The sequence below is a fragment of the Pimephales promelas genome, chromosome 5 (genome assembly GCF_988280905.1).
Source record: "Pimephales promelas chromosome 5, fPimPro1.hap1.1, whole genome shotgun sequence".
NCBI classification, from domain to species: Eukaryota; Metazoa; Chordata; class Actinopteri; order Cypriniformes; family Leuciscidae; genus Pimephales; species Pimephales promelas.
This window is the reverse complement of record NC_142773.1, coordinates 39,012,806-39,034,658: the sequence shown is the minus strand read 5'-3', so window position 1 is coordinate 39,034,658 and position 21,853 is coordinate 39,012,806. Positions and strand designations below refer to the sequence as shown.

Here is a 21,853-nt window from a genome sequence, read left to right as displayed (position 1 = left end):
TACTCGACACGCTCCGAGTTGGAACCGATTATGAAACTTTGCCTTTAGCCAAAACTATTTGTTCTGGAATAAAGATATAGAATAGATTGATTTGATCAAAAATTGCCCATTAAAGATACCAACAAATGAAATATATTTCATGTTTAAACATTATAGAGACAGATATAATGGAGAGACTGGCCGAGATAAGGCTGTTCTCAGTGAGGTGCACTGATCGGCTGCTTACATCTCCGAAAACGAAGCAAATTATTAAATATGTTGTATTATTAAATATGTTGTATAAATATATATGTATCTTGATAAATAAATGGTATATTTGAAATTTAAACAACTACGTTCTTGCCTAAAAAAAACTCTTACAACTTAATTCCGTGACGCAACAACAGTAGTATTTGTGAAATGATGGTGGTTTTGCTCTGACACTGGCTGTGAGAAATGTTTCAAGCGGAGTGATACAAATGGTGAAAAACGCATGATTGGAAAGATAAGAGCCATAATAAAAGATAATAATGTACATTTAACTATTAGGAACACCAAACTAATACTGTGTTTGACCCCCTTTTGCCTTCAGAACTGGCACTATGTGGCATTGATTTAACAAGTTGCTGAAAGCATTCTTTAGAAATGTTGGCCCATATTGATAGGATAGCATCTTGCAGTTGATGGAGATTTGTGGGATGCACATCCAGGGCACGAAGCTCCCGTTCCACCACATCCCAAAGATGCTGTGACTGTGGGGGCCATTTTAGTACAGTGAACTCATTGTCATGTTCAAAAAACCAATTTGAAATGATTCGAGCTTTGTGACATGGTGCATTATCCTGCTGGAAGTATCCATCAGAGGATGGGGACATGGTGGCCATAAAGGGATGGACATGGTCAGAAACAATGCTCAGGTAGGCCGTGGCATTTAAACGATGTCCAATTGGCACTAAGGGGCCTAAAGTGTGCCAAGAAAACATCCCCCACACCATTACACCACCACCACCACCAGCCTGCACAGTGGTAACAAGGCATCCAAGTTTTCATTCTGTTTACACCAAATTCTGACTCTACCATCTGAATGTCTCAACAGAAATCGAGACTCATCAGACCAGGCAACATTTTTCCAGTCTTCAACTGTCCAATTTTGGTGAGCTCTTGCAAATTGTCGCCTCTTTTTCACCTCCACTATTTGTAGTGGAGATTAGTGGGGTCTTCTGCTGTTGTAGCCCATCCGCCTCAAGGTTGTGCGTGTTGAGGCTTCACAAATGCTTTGCTGAATACCTCGGTTGTAACGAGCGGTTATTTCAGTCAAAGTTGCTCTTCTATCAGCTTGAATCAGTCGGCCCATTCACCTCTGACCTCTCGCATCAACAAGGCATTTTCGCCCACAGGACTGCCGCATACTGGATGTTTTCCCCTTTTCACACCATTCTTTGTAAACCCTAGAAATGGTTGTCTGTGAAAATCCCAGTAACTCAGCAGATTGTGAAACCACGCCACGCTCAGAATCGCTTAAATCCCCTTTCTTTCCCATTCTGACATTCAGTTTGGAGTTCAGGAGAATGTCTTGATCAGGACCACACCCCTAAATGCATTGAAGCAACTGCCATGTGATTGGTTGATTAGATAATTGCATTAATGAGAAATTGAACAGGTGTTCCCAATAATCCTTTTCCTGATTTCCAATGTTCACCTCACATCACACCGATAAAATCTCTATTGTAGCTGCATGACAGACAGCTGACTTTACCAAGGGAAGGAAAACTGACCTGTGGCCTGTAAGGTGACACTGTCTTAATGGAGTTTCTGTGTTTCTGACTCAAGAGTGAAAGGACCAATCCACTCAACCGAGGCTATGAACACAGATGACAGGTGAGCGGAAAATATCAGTATGTGTTGCTTGCTTGTGTTGTTCTCCTCACATTTCACCTTCTAGTTGCTATTCATCTTCATCAGATGTGTGTGTGGTGCTTGTCTGTGCCAAACACGCCACCACAGTGCTGGGGTGATGTGGGTGGTTGCCAAGGCTTTGCTATGCGGTTGTTAAGGTGGCTGTTTACTTGCCTAAGTCAAAAAGCCCACCCCCAAGTCTCTATTCTGGTCCACTCGATGCACGTCCAAGTTGAAAAGAAACCGCACACCTCTCTTCAACATGCCGCTTGATTTCAGGTATCATTCATATCTGTAGAGCAAATTTTGGGGTATGAATTACCAGCCAAAATGTAATATTTAGGCATGAATGCGATTGAAAGAGAGCCTCAGCATGCACCACTATTCACAAATAAATTCTTGAAGATAAATAGCATATTTTCCTCAAGAGAACAAACATACTGTATCAAAGCATAACATATCCTCAAGTCAACAAGCCAAAGTAAACAGTCAAGCTGTGCTGAGACCCTGCAGGAAAAGATACAGACCATAAAAAATAAAAATGAAATGTACTTTTGCTCTTATATCAAATTAAAATCCACCCTTTGTCCAATGCTTACACAAACAACAAAATTGAGTCCTCAGTTTATTTGCCATACAGACCAAACTCTAGTATGCACACTAATGTCTTAAGAACAGACAATATTTGCTACTTTAATGTTCACTTCCAATTGAATAATTTTCCAATGGCTAATTGCATGAAGGTCTGTTCTAAGCATTATAAAGATTGGTTTCTCTGGCTGTCCAGCACTGATTAATATTCCATTAACAGCTCAATTAAACCTGATTCATTAGGTGAAGAATAGCAGACCAGCACTAATGCAGAAGTCCAGCAGTGACGGTAAAACGTGGAGGACTTTAAAATGTCCTACTCCTACACAGGTTACAATGTCAAAAAACCCTGAAGACATGTAGTTTCAACTATCTGTTTAAATCTTTGCTTGCTAAACACTGACCGTTTCTCAGAAAAATAAATAGGAAAATGTAATAATGACTTATATTTTGATCCGTTCCTCACCATTTTCATATTTCCAGGGTTCTCAGAAGCAGAAGTTGTCAAAGTTGGGCAAACTTCTATAGTGGTGAAAGGAAGATGACAGCAAATATAATTTTTATATTGCTCCAATACTGGCTAGCAATAGCGAGCTAGATTTGAAAGCATAAGATACCACCCTCCCTTCAGAGTCAACAAAGCCACGCCCCCTTCAAATCACATGAACACGCACAGAAGAATCACAAGAGACGGCGTTAAACTACCTCATGTCTCAAAGCACATAACATCACAACAATAATGCAATATAGCTCTGACCTGTATCACCCGACTGCTGCAGATTCGTTTCAGTGTTGATAGTGTTGCCACTGAAATGCATAAATTCGAGTCACAAACCGTATCGAGTATAAAGTCACGGGTTTCATGGTCAAATTACATTAGTTATGGCGTGAAAGCACCATAAGCTGGTTGTTTCTATGTTGATGATGATATTTAACATTGCACGTACTAAAGAAAATATAATGAATAATGAAGGCATAACTACTTATTACAATAGAGTAGTTCTTGTTTTTCACAGTCAGTAATTCATACTGTAATTCATACTGTTTGTTTGAAATAACAAACCTGTTCACGCGAAGGAAAACTCGATGAAGTGCTAACCACAAGTTTCCGAGGGGCGCTCCTGTAAAAAATAAAGTGGGTGAAACTTTGGGTAAGGCGGCGGAAGTAGCATTCCAATGGTATTTTGTGTGTTAGTTAGCGAAGAGGCTAGCCGTTTTTCGGAGAATTATTTTACTATTTAAAGACGCAAATCTTTATGAGAGATGTCGTTACGGAGCTCAGGGACAACATGTGCTGTTCGCGGTTGTATGTATAACCGGACTAAACTAATTCAGTGGCTTAAACGTGATTGTTTTGAACATAAGCTGAAAATGAAATCAGAGTGATCCTGCCAACGACTGTAGTTTCCATCACCTCCCAAAAGACGACGAATCTTCCTGTGTACATTTGTTTAAATTCGTAATATTCTATAAACTCTATCAGCATGTGATTGGCTGTTCGCTACTGATGTTACACCTAAACTCAGGATCAAAGCCTGTGTTGACAGAATACCAAATGTGCCAGTTAATGTATTCAAGTAGCACATTCATTTATAATTTTGAATAAACTCCAAAGCACAATGACTAAGTGTGTATTTTTTATTTTAATTGTTTGTCAGCTCACACAACTGTCTGTCACCATGCCTTGATGAGTATTGATTATTAATAATGTTATTATAATACTCCCAATCAACTACTGCGGAGGGTAAAGGTACTGTTATTCACCCTTTTGAATTTCGTTGAGGTTGTGTTCCCACATCGTTAGCTAGTTTGGATCGCTATAACTCGAATGACTGTCAACTGTTGAATGAACGAGTGTCAAGTATGTCAAGTCGCGCTTTGTTTACTTCCAACCGGAAGACTTTTGACGCAAGGCCTCATGGGGCGTAGGAAACTTGTGGATTAGAAGACATCCTGTCAGAGCTTTTTGGTACATAATGGCTTCCGTAGATGCAACACGCATTTGAAAAAGCGAGGTGCTGGAGATCACAATTCGTTTGAATGCAAAATACAATTTCATCGCTAGATGGGAGAAATTCCTACATTGTTCCTTTAAAATGACCATATTCAATTGAAATCCTACATGTAACACAACAATGATAATGATGAGAATTGTAACTTGGGATTAATGGGATATAAAGTAATTAAAAACATGTTAGCAGTGTGTTCTACTTTAGATGATAACAGAGTTTCTGTTTTTGTTATAATCATCTTTCATCACTAACACTTTTCACAGTATAAAAAAAGAATGACAAGGACATTGCGTTGAGAATCAGGTTAAAATGGCATGAGGGTTCGTAAATGATGACGACAGAATGTTCATTTTGGGCAACTATTCCTTTAAAAATGTTCTGCCACACACACAAATCCAAAGAGAAACATCAGCCAGGGTAAATAATTAATAGTTCTCCACAGCCGGTTCGATATCAATCCTGTTAGTTCAGTCTATCAGAAGGGCCAGCCGTGCCCGAGCAGCTGATGGATTGGCAAAGCCTGGCACCACGTCACAGGAGGCCAGAGGTAATAAAGTGGCATGAATGCTTCATTAACCTCAGGAGAGATGCTCAGCAGTAAATAAAGTAATCATCTGTGTAAATCTGAGTGTTGACAGGATATGAAGTCTGCTGCAAACTTGATATGAGGGAAGAGATCACGATCTATCGTGGCAATGCTCCGCTGCAGACGATGTGGAGCTCTGGAAATTACTAGGAACAGCCTGGACTGCTTTTTATTTAGTTTACAGAGAGGAAAAAAATCCATTTACAACAGCCAAAACAAAATAACATGAAAGTCAATACTTTAGGGAGCATATTATGGGGAACAAAAGATTCGTCTTGTTCTTCTGAGTTCAAAATACTAAACATTCACAACAAATTCCCTTCTCTAAAAAAACATAGTTTCACACCGAGCAGTGCAAAACTCGTCATTATAATGCCATGGTGTTTCTATGGGGTTGCTTATGGTGAAACGAGCGAGCCTATACCCAATATGATATTCTGGGTCAATATGTGGATCAGGTCAGCAATGTAATTTGCTGTAAAACAGCTATGCTACACCCATTAATAAAGCTTCAAAAAAGATGAAGTCACATGAGCATATTTACACTTGATTATCCATATTTACCCATCATTTGTGTTGGGAAACTTGCTCCTTCCAGAAACTGTGAAGACAGGACATTTTATTTATGTTAATATTATTATTCCAGATGGTATTTAGATTCATTTTTTAAGGTGAAGTTCAACAAATGTTGTGCAGAAAACTTTATAACTGGAATTTTTTATTCAGTTTTCATAAACTTGCTCCATCCAGTCACTGTGGAGTATGATAAAAACATAACCAACATATATTTTTTTTTTACAAAGGTATGAGCTTTATAACCAAAAGCACATGTATGTTTGTCTCAATGTAAGATCCGTCTGAAGTAGATGGCCAGAGAGAGGAAGTTCATTTTCGAGGGGGTTGTCTTGCACCTGCTCCAACAAAGCGACTCACAACAATTACACAGAGCCGGCCCCAGTGGACACACACAAATCTGCTTTAAAAAAGCACCCGACAGGCCAGACAGAAACACAGAGAGAGACAAATAGGTGTACACATGTAGAGAAAAAAAGTGAAAATGAGGGAGAAAGGGAAATGAGTGGGAGGAGCATCAGTGAGCAGAGGAATGTAATTAGCATGAATATGAATAATCACCCCTCTAATTACCAAACGCTGGTACAAAACAGATTCTGAAGCTGTGAAAGGAATCATGAAGGGATATTTGACCAGCAGTGGAAAGAAGCATACGGTACTACTCATTCCACGTTTTTTGCGGTATGCAAATATTTTATATGTACAGAATACCCAGATGATCTACTACATCAGTCAAAATGTGCAGATCACTCTATTACACACTGCAATGCAAATGCTCAACTTTGAGGAAATTAACCGAAAGCAATATCACAATTTTTAAAGACCGCCAAAAATCAGAAATGGAGTTTTGTATTTTTCATTTTTTTAATGTCCTCACTAATATTTGATTGGCTTGATGCTGCTTTGCTGTACTTCATTATGCACCGCTCTGTTTCTTGTTAAGATGACATTTCAAAGGTTAATTTTTTTTTAAATCAATGTCAAATGATTGAGATGGCCAATCAAATCAAAGAAGGCGGGGCTTACTGATCACGTGTTTTAACAGTGAAAGAGTGCATGGTTTGTAAAATGTAAGTAGCTAAACGTAATATTTGACAATATAAAAATATAATGCATCTAGCAATGCATTAATCTACGATTCATGCACTGTAAAAAAAAAAGCTGGGTTATTTCAACCCAAATTTGGGTCAAATATGGACAAACCCAAATGTTGGGTTAAAATTGAAAGTTGTAAAAGTGAAAGTTGAAGTTGGGTTCAAATTTTAAATGACATTTTTAACCCAACATTTGGGTTTGTCCATATTATAAAACAACCCAGCATTGTTTAGAGTGTGTAATTCATAACTGAATAAGACAAGAAACATTTTTTTTTTTGCATTTTTACATTAATAATGAGTGAATGTGTGCATATTTTAAAATAAAATAATATTAGCAAATAGTCCAAACTGATTTCTTCATAACGACTTTCTTTTACTGTTCTTATTTTTTTATTATTCTCTTAATTCCCTTCTCATCCTATAATTATTTAACTCATTTAAATAAAAATACCAATTAATCCCCCCAATGTTCAATGTTCTGCTTTCTTTTTTCTTTTCTTTAAAAGAAAATTGGATTAAAAACACAAAATAGCAATTTCTCTCTAAAATAATACTAACTGGGTGCCACTTTCTAAACGTAGAATGCAATGTCGGATTAAACATTTATCTTCGTATTTCTGTTTCACATGCTTTTTAATAGTATATGCAGTGTACATTACAGTATCCTATCACATCACTTCACCACAGCATTTTAATTACAGATAAATTGCGTATCAATGTATTTTAAGAGATATCTGCCTGTTTGTGTCACACACAGTCAACATTCAAGGCTCACTCTTATCATCAATGGGGATGTCGAGTGGTTTTTAAGAGCTCATGTGAAGTGTGTGTGATGGCTGGTGTCATTTACATGCAGGTGTTTCAGTACCGAATTAGCCCAACGCTCTTCTCTTCACCTTCTGTGAGTGTTTGCAGCCACCACTCCAACATTCTGCACCAATTATTCCTGCATTTATTATCATCCTGTATTTATATTTACTCAAAGGAGCGAGCTCCAGGTGCAAAAGCTCTAGAGTCTAGACGTCTGCCACTGCAGGTCTCCCAAAAACGTTCAGAAATTTGGAAAGAAACTTAGGGCGTTCGTTCCATCTGAAAACATTGCACAGCGATGGAAGGGCAAAAAAAGGACTTAAATATAGCTCAGTTCTGTCAATCATTGGTCCAATCTGATAAGCCGTCAGTGCTGCACAGGTTTCATTCTGCTTTCGCTTCGTTTGCTGTTTGTCATATAACACGGAAATGGCAGCTGTTATCAGTTGGGTTAGGGTTAACTAACCCCAACTCTTAACCAGAGCAACGTTTAACAAAATGTTGTCGCACCGGCAAAATGCGACCATTTGATGGCAGTCTGGAGCCCTGAATATGCTAATTTACTGCTCAAGAGACATTTCTTATTAACAGTGTTGAAAACAATTTTTTTATGGAAGCTTGTTTACGCCACTGAATAAAAAAGTAAAATAAATAATTAGGACTTTTATCGTACAATTGCGTGTTATAAAGTCAGAATTGCGAGATATAAAGTCAGAATTGGGTGATATATAGTCGCAATTCTGAGAAAAAAGAATTGTTTAAATCTCCAAATTCTGACTTTATATCTCGCAATTCTGACTTTATATCTCGCAATTCTGACTTTATATCTCTCAATTCTGACTTTATATCTCTCAATTCTGACTTTATATCTCTCAATTGCGACTTTATATCTCACAATTCTGACTATATCACGCAATTGCGACTTTATATCTCGCAATTATGACTTTATATCTCGCAATTCTGACTATATCACGCAATTCTGACTTTATATCTCGCAATTCTGACTTTATATCTCACAATTCTGACTTTATATCTCGCAATTCTGACTTTATATGTCGCAATTCTGACTTTATATCTCGCAATTGCGACTTTACATCTCGCAATTCTGACTTTATATCTCGCAATTCTGACTTTATATCTCGCAATTCTGACTTTATATCTCGCAATTCTGACTTTATATGTCGCAATTCCGACTTTATATCTCGCAATTCTGACTTTATCTCACAATTCTGACTATATCACGCAATTCTGACTTTATATGTCGCAATTCTGACTTTATATCTCGCAATTGCGACTTTATATCTCGCAGTTCTGACTTTATATCTCGCAATTCCGACTTTATATCTCGCAATTCTGACTTTATATCTCGCAGTTCTGACTTTATATCTCGCAATTCTGACTTTACATCTCGCAATTGTGAGAAAAAAGTCAGAATTGTGAGATAAAAAGTCGCAATTGCGAGATATAGTCAGAATTGCATGAAATAAAGTCAGAATTGCGTGATATAAAGTTGCAATTGTGAGATATAAAGTCAGAACTGCGAGAAGTAAACTCGCAATTGTGAGAAAAAAAGTCAGAATTGTGAGATAAAAAGTCGCAATTACCTTTTATATTTTTCATTCTATAGCAGAAACAAGCTTCCATAGTTTCTTCATGTTTATAAAAAAAAGATTTTTTTGAAAGTCAAGAAATCTGTATAGAAATCTTTTTTTACATGAATGCGTCCTTGCTAAATAAATGTATTAATAAAAAAATAAATAAAAAAAATCTTACTGACTCCCAAACTTTTGAATTGTAGAGTGTATTGTAATGTTACTAAATAATAAAAGTTACATTGAGATTAAATGCTCAGTTCATTTAACATTAAGGAAAATTAAGAAAAAATCCTCATGCCTTTTTTATGTGTGTGTGTGTGTGTGTGTGTCCATGCACACGTGTGTTTGTAACTGTCCTGTTGCGTCTGTAATGACAGAGTCCCAGAATGCTCTGTAGCCAATTAGCCTGCCATAATTACCCAGACTCCCATTGAGCTGTCAATCAGAGAGGAGCTGCACAGGAAGTCATCCCTCCCTCTGTTAGCGGAGGAAAGTCTCTGCTGAGCCCTCCCCAATTAAACCCACTCTCACACTAATATTAGACCCGACTTAACCATCTCTCTCTGTGTGTGTGTTTCTCTCATTCGGTCTCTTTTACGTTACGTTTCAGCATTGGCTCTCCTGACATCTTTCTTTCTCTGTTATTGTCTCTCCACCTCTTCTCACTCATAATTGCAGAGTGCTCAGCGCAGACCAAAGCACATTTGTTTCAACAGATGTTTTCTGTGAAGAGCCACATACAAACGCTGCACGCTGTTGTTGCCTTTCGTTGTGGTTTGTGTTGCCAAGTAATTATAAGTACACGAGGTAACTCTACTCCGTCACAAGCTTACTCCACAATCAGGTCTCAGTATTTCTAATGGGATTTATCAGGAATTTTGATCAATCTTTTATACGAGCGACTGCTGTTAAATCCAGCTCAAACCAACTCAAAGTCAACGGAAAGCCAAAACTGACCTCATTTACTTTCTTACACATTTCTGGTCATACCATACACAACGCATTACTTGTTCTTCCAAAAACAAAATAACTTTATAATCTTGCTGGTTTTTCAAACTGATGTCTGGCTGAATTGATCTACTTAGTACTGGTACACTACAAAAGCGTGTTTTCGCAGCAATGACATTAAAAGAACCATTTTTTCTTAGTGCGATAAATATTTAAAAAATCTAAAAGAGCAATTTTCCAAATTAACCTTTTGTGGAATGGAAAGTTTCAAAGGATGTTAAAGATTTTCATGGAAGAATAGACGCCAATTAAAGGGATACTTCACCTCTGTAAAGATGAATGTGTATTTAAAATGGGTCAATTCGAGAAGAAATGTGAAATTATTTTTGAATTTGGAGCTTTCTAGTCTGAGAAAAGCCATAAAATGTATTTTTGGCTTATGTGGATGAAAGACAACAACTCCCAGAATGCACTTGCTTCGCTGCCCTAGGAGGCCACGCCTACCGGTAACAGAGGGCAGTCGTTAAACAACAAGTCTAGGCTACTAGTGATGAGTCTGACCGAAAATGTGTTTCGAGATCGTCCAAACTGTCCGGGATTCGGCTTTTGCGATCTACAGTCGCCATTCATCATGTTTCCTGTGGCGAGCGGGACGAGTGAGGGCCGCGGGAGAACGGCGCGAGGCCGGTGACGAGATTACCGATGTGCGACACCTGTGAGACGCACCGGTCTCGTATCTCTCACGGAGGAGCGGGAATTTTCTAAACAATGTTAAAACGCACATCAACCGATCACTTGTTTAGCGTTCATGTAAACACTACATTCAGATTCACCAATCGCAATGAATTCAGTTAGACTGAAACAAAAGCTGTGCATGTAAACAATGAATGGCGACTGCAGAAAGCAAAAGCTGAATCCTGGACATCGACGGCCGGACATGTCCGGGAAAAAGAGAATGGGAACCCCGACTACTCAGCATTCTCCACAGAACAAGAGCCTGCTAGCTTAGCTTCCAAAAAAAGATGGCCGACACTATGTGTTCATTCTGTGAGTGAGATCCACCGAGAAGATGCGGGACAGACACACTACTGACTGTAGTCTTAGCCTCTGGACAAAAAATCCTCAGATGACGTAAAATGACGATTTTTGCGTAATCAGAGGATTTTTTCCCAGACAAAAAACACATAAAATCTCTCGTCTCAGGGGGATATGAGGGTGGAAAGCATGGTAATTTGAAAATACTACAGGTTTTCTACTAATACGAAGCTTAATGATAAATCCTGAAGTATCCCTTTAAGACCAGCAACATTCAACTTGACATGTTAAAAAAAACAGCCTGACCATTTAAAAGCTATGAGAGATATTACTAGGAAGGAGTTCAACCACTTAAATCAGCGTAGACCAGCAAACCTCCAGCTTAAGGTAGGTTTAGTTGAATTTTCCATCAAGGAGACCATGCTTAAGGTTAATGTTACTGAATCTGGCTTATACATACAAATACATGAAGCACAAATGTTAGAAAAATCACATTTATTGCCGAAAGTGTTTGTTCACAGAGGACAGTGATGAGTTCAGAGCCCTCAGATCTTCTCTGTCTTACCTCTGTGATGTTTTCTTGTACTTCCTCCTGAAACAAAACAAACACCATGTTAAAAACTTGCATTTGACTACTGTTCACAATCATAGTTCAATGATTTCAGCAATAATAAACACACACACACACACACACACACACGCACACACAATCTACATTTCAAACCATGCTGTTTCCTATTTAACCGGACACGTTCAAAGAACTTTAGCAAACGTTTTGGCAAAGTTTCCTCAAATTATGAACAAATGTTCTTCCTGGAACGTTAAAAGAATGGTCGTTCAATGTTATCTGGTAGAGCCAGACCGATATATCGGCAGACCGATATTATCGGCCGATATTAGGCATTTTCCAAAATATCGGTATCGGCAGTTATAATGGCCGATAAATTAATATTTCAAAAATAAAATAAAAATGGACGAAATACGCTTGAACCATGTCATGAGTGTATTAGTTGTATAGTTGTTTGTCCACCAGAGGGCACTCTACACCGTTCCTGTTGGCAACACTCGTTGAGTTGGGCACGAGACATACATTGCTTGAATAACAATTAAAAGAACATCCCCATCAGTTCTCTTAACTCAAATAAGCATGACAAAATTTGTGACTATCGTGTCCAGTTTCGCTGCTGTTAAATAAGCCGAGAGTGAAGCAGAATCAGCTAGTAATAATTACGTTACATTGTTACAGTGTAGTTGACCGACTGTCCTTTTAACTTTTGACAATGTGACTGAAGTATTTCTTTAATAGCGCGTGACAGTTATAGCAATGAGACGTATCATCTCTCCCTGGCCTGTTATATTGAAAATGTATGTTTTACAGTTTGCAATATGACGTTATCCATTGCTAAATTATGGCTCATCATAGACTAGCTAACCACAAAGCCACTATCATCAGTGTGTTCTGTTGTGACAATAAAAAAAAACAAATTTCTTTTTAAAATGCATTATCATATTATTTAAGTTAAAACTCATAAATAATTACAAATAACTAATGTTAGGGAAATCTGTTAATGTTTTGTTGCGCATTTCTGAAAAAAAAAATATCGGCCGATATATCGAAATATCGGATTTTAAAACAAACAAATATTTGTATCGTTATCAGCCTTCAAAATCCTTTATCGGTCGGGCTCTATTATCTGGTCTGAGAACATTCAAAAGTAACAATGTCATAATGTTTGAAGAATGCTAAAATGGAATGTTAAAACGTTTAAAAAAACTGGACGTTTTTTACAGCCCATTCTCACCCCCAAGGCGTCACTTAACTGACGCCTTGGGAAGCATTTGGACATGCTTCAATATCTGACGCTTTAGGCGCCCTTTAGCGTCAGTTAGATGACGCCCTAGGATCGCGTCATGTAAGTGACGCTAAAGGGCGCCTAAAACGTCAAATATTGAAGCATGGTCAAAGGTGACGCCTTGGGGTGAGAATGCGTTGTTTTTTAACAGAAATAATGTTCTCTCAATGTATCTTAATAAGACCATATTTAGAACTTAGAACATATTTCATATACAAGATCAGGTTTTAATAGTGGTCTACTGTATTTATAATTGATAACTGTAACATTCTGTAAAGATGAATATTAACATTCATGAGCAAACCTCATTATATTTTATACTTTTTTTAAGATTACATAACACCCAGTTTATATAAAATAAACTGGGAAAAATCTAATCTTTTCCGTTTTTGAGACAAGCCATTAAACCTCTAAGCCTCCATTAAGAATCCAAGCATTTATGACTTAGAATACAGCCTGTTTACAGCGCCACTTCTTCTGGCATGTATTTACGGAGTCCATATACGTGTCTCCAAAAAGGCCATTAACAACGCAAGGCCGTTGAAGCAATTAGTCAGCGAACAGGAAAAATCGGAGCTGCCCAATCATTACTCATTCCTGCCATGAGCCACCATCACTGGTGCCTGAAATTGCTCCGTAAGAGAAGGAAACTCCTTCTTTTCTTTTTGAAGTCACCAAACACATTATGAGTGCAGCTTCACACCATTAAGAGGTTGTATGCACACATGCATTCCCATGTCCACATACTGTATGCGCACACACCCATGACAGCTGTGCATGTTTGAGGCTTTCGGTGAGATTAAATGCTGATGCGGTTAGATTTACCCACTGGAGTAACCTTTAACATCCACATATACAGCTGCTTCTACAAGCCCAAAACACTGCAAAAACAGCTTAACAGCCTGTGAACTGACGGGCAACCATCCAAACCCAGTAAAGGGACTGATGTCAGTTTGGCAAAAAGAGCACTTGTTTTGCCCTCAGAACAACAAAAGTGCTTATTCACAAATGAAACTAATTCAATTTGTGCACATGTATATACACCAGCTGTGAGGTCAATTACGTTATATGCACTTTTGTGGTGCTTTCTGGTGCTCTTTTGAGCTTGACAGCAACATGTTGTAAACCTTGTAAGAAATATTTGATATCCAGTGAAATTATCTTTATTTGGCTTTTTGTGTTTAACAGAATGTTTGAATCCACTACGTATCCCTCAATCGGGTCATGGGGTCTATACGACCCCAATCAACTTTTACTTAATAAAAAAAAAAGGTTCCCTTCATGAATAAGATTTTGTGACTTTTCATACACACACAAAAAAACTGGGTTTGATTCGGTTGTTCTGAAGGAATGGAAAAAAAATGTGTAAAAATGTTAAAAAAAAAAAAAAAAAAAAAAAGGTTTACATTTCTGGTCTTCGGGGTCAATACGACCCCACATTTAAATGAATGGGAAATGGGAGAAAAAAAAAACGAAATATATTTTCTTCATGTGTCAAAAATCACAGAAATGAAGGCCTAGTACTAATAAATGCAATGTATCTCCAAAAACACAGCATTAATGAATAGATGAGAAGGAAACAAATGATATATTATTTGTATGATTAAAAATGTATATGTTTTTTTGTACAATTACTCAATCAATTGTTGGGGTCGTATAGACCCTTAAGTGTAAACTGGAAACGAAGACCATTTGAAGGTTAAAATGATTGCGTACTGTATGATTGTTTACATTTTTAGGCAAACTATTCCTTATATATATCAGTAATATGACTCTGAATGTACAAGTATGATATTTAACAAGTACAATAAGATGGGAGGGACATGATTTTGTCAATAAGGAATTATGAAAAGAGTCTCTGAATGACAGGTGGACATTTATGTCAGCCGAAAAGGAAATTCATTTTAGTGGTGGAACATAATTTTATATTAAGTTAATATATTTGGATGAAAGATTATGAAAACAGACATTTTCTTTGTTGGATTAACGCAAACTAATCAATAGGGCCAGAAACTTGTTTTAAGGGTTAAGCATAAGACTGACATGACATATGTCTTGAATATGACGTAGGGTTATGACAGCTGTCATTAAATGTCTTGCGCTCAATAATGACATTTTGAGTGCATATGATACTGTTTAAGATGTCTTTGTTATGACATCTTGACATAAACCAATACATCATAACCTGTCAGCATTGTTGTAGTACTCGAGACTCGGACTCGTCTCGAGACCATATTTTAATGGTCTTGGTCTTGTCGTGGACTCGTGTGCATTTGGACTCATACTCGAACATTTTTTTTTAGGACTCGGACTTACTCCCGAGTCCACTCGTGTTCAATTCAAAATATTTTTCATGATTATTAATGTATGTTAATAAAATATTTCTTTAAATTGATTGACACGCCCAGTGATTGGTGATTTTCTAGTGCGCATCTGCGCATGACAAATTGTAATAAAATTACTTTTAACACCACCTACTATGTGGCCTTTTTACCCTAAACTGATCATATTTTTTAAACTCTAAGTAAATTCAGTAAAAAAAAAAGGATTTCTCAAAGTAAATAAAAGTAAATTAGGTAATCAACCCTCACTGGTCTCGGTCTCGACTTGGACTCGACCGTCTCTGGTCTCGGACTCGACTCTCTATGGACTCGGTCTTGACTCGGACTCGACTCTCTCTGGTCTCGGTCTAGACTCGGACTCGAGTGAGGTGGTCTCGACTACAACACTGCCTGTCAGTGTCTTTGTCATGACATCTTCACATTAAATGAAGTTAAACTGTCATGTGGTTGGCTTTGACATTGGCTGTCATGAGGCCATTATAACTGTGTCATGAATATTTTGTGACCTCAACTCCAGTGGTACTAATTGAATTTGTCATTAAAAAGTTATAATGGCTTCATGACAGCCAATGTTAAAACCAACCACCTGACATACCTGTTTAATGTAATGCTAACCAATAAAGCTAGGTGCTTTCTTAAGTTTGATAATGAATCTGCTATGTCATGTTTATGACAGGTTGTGTTGTCTTAGTAATGTCAAGTTGTCATGACAAAGACACTGACAGGTTATGATGTATTGGTTTATGTTTAAGACATCTCAAACAATGTCATATTTGCATTAAAATTGTCATAAATGAGCGAATGACACTTAATGACAGTTGTCATAAACATGCATAAAACTTCCTTCGTATTTATAACATATGTCATGTCATGATTATGAAGGTAAAGTGTTACCAACGTGGATATCATGTTGAAACACACACAAAACTCTTCAAACATAACATTAACAGAATAAAGATACTGCATGAAGGAAGAAAATATGAGGGGAGATAAACAAGCCCAGCCCTCAATAATCTCTTGCTTTCATTCGCCTTTTCTTTCTCCTTAATTCTCTCACTCGTCCTTTATTCTTCACAGATAGTGAGGAAATTGCATTTCATTTCCTGACTTCTGTAACAATAAGAGACTTTTTCCTCCAGTCTCCCAATATCTGCCAGAGAGAAAAGCTGATTGACATCGAAAGAGATTCGTTTTTCTACAGATGATGGAGGTGTTTAATATATATTTGAGAAGTATTTGAAACATATTAATAAAAAGTCAGCAACTCTCTGAGCCTGAAAGTCTGAAATGACCTCATTGAATAGTGAATAAAATCACAATAAAACACTTTTAAATGAACAATGACTGTCATTTAAAGAATAATATGTGTGAATATACATTTAAATATATATATCTTTACATGTTTCTTCTTTTGTAAATCTGTCCAGAAACTTAAATCAAAAAAATGAGAGAATAAAAAATGAATTAGGACCAAAAAACGTCCTCATTATTATAATGGGAGGCATTATATTTTTTTTTAAATGTTTATTTCTTATAAGTCATTTTTATTTTTTAAAAGTTATGTTCCTCATGATAGAATTTGTTGTACAGCGTTTAATTTATGCTGATTTAAACAAAAAGTGTGATATTTGGCAATTAACAACAACAAAATTTCATACAAAACGTACGTCTCCATGAAAAACAGTCATAAAACAAGCTTTAAGCTTTTTGCAGAATATAATTTATCATTTTTTTCTTTTGATTTTGGGGTGGAAAGTGACCTTGACATGTTTACATAAGATACAGCCTCTTGGTCAACCTCACACACACACACACACCCACATACACACAAAACACAAGAAAACCTGTTGAAAAAAACTCATACTCACAGTCCACGCAGTCGGAGCCAGATTTTCTCGATCTGGTCGGGCTGTAAGTACTTGAGCGAGGTGCTTTCAAACTCCTCGATCTCTCTGGTGGGAGACTCCATGATGTGAAGACGAGGAAAGAAAAAAACTTAATCCCAGAGCCGGAGCAGAGGAGAGCGATTCCCCTCTTCAGATGAGCTGTGGTCGGGACGCTGCAGTCATCAAGCCCTGTTCCTGCCTCCTCCTCCTCCTGTCCCTCGTGCTCCACTCCGGGTCTGAGCACAGGGAGAGTGTGACGGTACTGCAGTACTCTCTCTCTCTCTCTCACGCTCTCTCAAAAATACAACGCAGTCCAGATTAACCCAGACTCCTGATTTCACGACACGAGTGTTGGCGGGAGGAGTTGAGCGTGACTAAAGCCTCCAGCGGGGATGACGGTATGATCAATAATGACAAACTGGGTCTCTTCCCACAGGACATCTCTTTAATATCTCAATTGTTTCTCCTAGCCAGGAATGAGATTAAACGGAGGCTTTTGTTTGAGTCTGCTGAGGGGGAAAAGCCTAGTGACCTCACATGCGTCTCCAGAGTGCCAGAAGAGGTCTGAATGCGCTCAGAATCGCAAAGATGCCAATCAAAAGTCAGAAATCTTAATATAAAAATCCAAGACTGAATGATCTGAGACGTACTGTCTAGAAAATATAAATGGATTCACTCATTTGTCTCATTTGCTTAAAGTTGTTCTTTTTTTACATCTTGAGACAAGCTTACTTAAATGCAAGATAATATTGACCCTCACACGAGAGCTTTTGTTCATTTGCCTTCAGAGTTTAGTTTATTTGATTGGTGTGAAAGTCGTCGTTCTTGCATTAAAAAATATTAGGGCTGTGCAAAGATTAATTGCGATTAAACGCATCCAAAATTACAGATTGTGTTTGCATAAATATGTGTGTGCTGTGTATAATTATTTTGTATATATAAATACATATGCATGCATGTATATATTTAAGAATTATTTGCATGCAAATACTATATATATAAAATTAGGGTATTTATTTTGTATATATATATATATATATATATATATATATATATATAAATAGTTATGCATGCATGTATATATTTAAGAATTATTTGCGCTTAAATTCTGTATATATATATATATATATATATATATACATAATCTATGTAATAAAAATATAAATATCTTATATATGAATAACACTTTTTCTTAAATATATACATGCATGTGTGTGAAGATATTTGTGTGTGCTGTATATAATTATTTTGTATATATAAATACACACACATGCATGTATATATTTAAGAAAAAAGTGTTATTCATATATAAAATATTTATATTTATATAATATAGATTATGTATGTATATATATATACAGAATTTAAGCGCAAATAATTCTTAAATATATACATGCATGCATAGGTATTTATATATACAAAATAATTATATACAGCACACACAAATATATTACGTAAACACAGACTTTTATTTTGGATGCGATTAATCGCAAATAATTTTTGCACAGCCCTAATATAAATACATAATCTATATTATATGTAAATATTTTATATATGAATAACACATTTTCTTAAATATATAAATGCATGAGTGTGTATTTACAGTATATACAAAATAATTATACACAGCCCACACAAATAAATGTTGTAAACACAAACTTTTATTTTGGATGCAATTAATCTTTGCACAGCCCTAAAAATTATATATATATATATATATATATATATATATAGACAAAATGCAAAACAATGAACATGCACGTGTCTACAGACGCATTTTTAAAAACTGAATGCAATTAAAGATTAATTGAAAACTGAATGGTTTTTAACATGACAAAGTATGCTAAAAATGTGGTGCGTATGGTGCAATTGATGCTGAAAAAAACATGTTGGAATGGTCAAAGAGGTTCATCTAGCATGTTTACTTGAAGAAAATGATTAAAAAACAATTGTACGGGACTTGCTACTGTCAATACATAGACAACACGCTGCTGTGAGCAAGTAAGGCCTGCTACAGGTGTACAAATACAGGTGGAGCTGGGGAAGGTGGAGGGTTTCCGAAACATAGCTGCTACTGCTTCAGACACTGCGGACCAGTATTTGAAGATTAAGCAGCGATCTCATTGGCTACTGATACAGCAGGAACCAATCAGCTGAGCCCTTTAGAAAATGATGGGCTTGCGAGCAGATTGAGATAAGTATCAGCCAGCGCCATCTAGAGTCTTATTACAGAACTCTGTATTTTTTTTTAATAACATTTTTTTTGAAGAAACATTGAGACGAACTTAAATGAAACAATTTAGACTTTCACACCAACTTTTGGTTTGTTTGACATCAGAGTTTGGTTCATTTGACTGGTGTGAAATTATATTTTGCATTGAAAGAACAGGCCAAATGCACAAGAATGGACAGGCATGAACTGTTTTTAACTTGGGAGGACATCTTAAATATGTGAGATAGGCTGATAAGACAACAAGACGATGTTCATCTAGCATGTTTACTTAAAAAACAATTAGCAAAACAATTAACACTTGTGCAAATTGATGCAAAAATACACCCCTAGGCTATGAAATAACAACACAATAACATTTAGGCATCCTATTATGCTGGTGAGAGAAAAGACAGAGGAGGAGAGGAGGAAACAGAGAAAGAGAAAAGCAGTTAATGACACAAACTGTGACTGGAGAGATGAAGAGGCCAATCAGCCTGCAGCTGTAAAGCCGTGCATCAGCGGAGTGAGATTATATGCCACCCCACAGTCATCCACACACTCTCAAGCACTCTATTCTCACATTCTGTTCACTAAATGACCCAACGATTGCTCAATTTCTTTCAGGACTCGCAGATGATAAACAGATTCGTCTTGACGATCAGGAGATAACTTCGTAAGAAACAAATTCATAAATTCTCTGGAATAGAAACATGATCAATTCATTCTCTAGCAGCAGAGCTTTATGAAAGTTTAACATCTCAATTGACTCTCCAGTTAGATTAAATGGAGAACATATGGAGACTATCACTTTTTAGATTTAAACTTGTGGATCTTTTCTACATTTTCATAAAAGATCTCATTGTCTCAAACTGATATACACTATTGTTCAAAAGTTTGGAGTCATTTTTTTTTTTTAAGGAAATTCATAAATATTCAGCAAGGATGCGTTCAATTGATCAGAAGTGGCAGCAATGAGATTTATAATGTTACAAAAGACTTCAATTTCAAATCATTGTTATTTTGAACTTTCTATATTCATCAAAAAAAATCATTTGAGCAGCAAATGAAGGATCATGTGAAACTGAAGCCTGTAATGATGCTAAAAATTCATTACAAAAAATCCAAATAAATGCAGCCTTGGTGAGTATAAGACGCTTTCAAAAGCATTAAAAAAATCCTAATGCTTTTGAACTGTAATGCACAACACAAAAAGACAACACAATCTACATTCAAAAGTCCTAGGACCAGATTTGCTACAGTGTAAACCCTCTTTTGATGTAAAAAAAAAAAAAAAAAAAAAAACATTGTCAGGATCTACTAAAAAAAACATGCATGAGCGCTGAAAAATAAGCACTGAAAGGGCATGGACACAGTTATTTTTGCAGGAGACCTTATTGCATATTGTAGGAGTTTCCCTTTCAGACAAATTTTTATTTATGGGAGGAGAATATTTAAATCAATCATGCAAGGTGATTTACTAAGGTTTGCGCTAGTCAAGTTACTGGTATTTGCACCATAATTTACCACCCAACAAAGTCTGTCTTAAACCAGATGCTAATTGGTAGATTGCGTTGGTCATTACGGAAATGATCCGAGTGCTTCTGTGTTCTTTAATTTGAGCGAAGTCAGTAGATAACGCACTTAACTTTCCACTCCCATCTGTGTTTTTTTTTTGCAATTACGCTCTCGCGTTAACTTTCCCTGCAAGTCAAATTTCTCAAATTCATTTAAAACTATTGATTACATTTTTCCCTCTCTTTGTTTCTTGTGCTTTTGTATTTTCCATCTGCTTCTCACAATGGGGCCATTACATATTGGAGTTTCCTGAACACCTCGAAAATCCAATAAGGCTGAGAGCAGGGCTGACCGGCCTGAGACTAATGCAGAGATCTAATTCCTCACCCTGGAAATGTTTTTTCTCCAGGGAGACATTCAGGGCCAGCTGTGATTGAAAGCCGAGACACAGCAGCAGGTTAGTGCGGCAGAGTTCCCCAAAACATGCTGGTGTGTGTTGGTAATATTCTATGGGAGCCCTGAACCGCAACGTAAAAAAACCTGTAAGAAAAAAACAAAGAAAAAAAAAAGTCGAAATGAAAGATGGAAAAAGTTTCGAGATTAAAAAAATAGTCGAAACTTGTCGAGATTAAAGTTGAAACGTGTCGAGATTAAAATCAAAACATTTCGAGATTAAAGTCGAAACGTTTCGAGATTAAAAAGTCAAAACGTTTCGAGATTAAAACATCGAAAAGTTTCTAGATTAAAACGTCAAAACATTTCAAGATTAAAGTCGAAATGTGTCAAGATTAAAGTTGAAACGTGTCTAGATTAAATTCAAAACATTTCGAGATTAAAGTTGAAACGTGTTGAGATTAAAGTCAAAACATTTCGAGATTAATCTCGACACGTTTCAACTTTAATATTCTATAGGAGCCCTGAAC

The 21,853-nt window shown here is 36.7% G+C and overlaps 1 protein-coding gene across 4 annotated transcripts in view; it reads right to left on the bottom strand.

The window, feature by feature from the left end:
* Window positions 1-21,853, bottom strand: part of pde1cb (phosphodiesterase 1C, calmodulin-dependent b) — a 99,093-nt gene that overhangs the window by 41,988 nt on the left and 35,252 nt on the right. Inside the window, exons 1-2 of one of the 4 annotated variants that reach the window (XM_089131503.1) lie at window positions 17,186-17,286; window positions 11,688-11,714 (exon numbers count right to left, since the gene is read on the bottom strand). The exons of the other annotated variants lie outside the window; for them this stretch is intronic. Of the exons in view, the coding sequence (XP_088987629.1) occupies window positions 11,688-11,714; window positions 17,186-17,286 (128 nt within the window). Of the gene's footprint in view, window positions 1-11,687; window positions 11,715-17,185; window positions 17,287-21,853 lie in introns of those variants that run through there. 4 annotated transcript variants of the gene reach the window in all.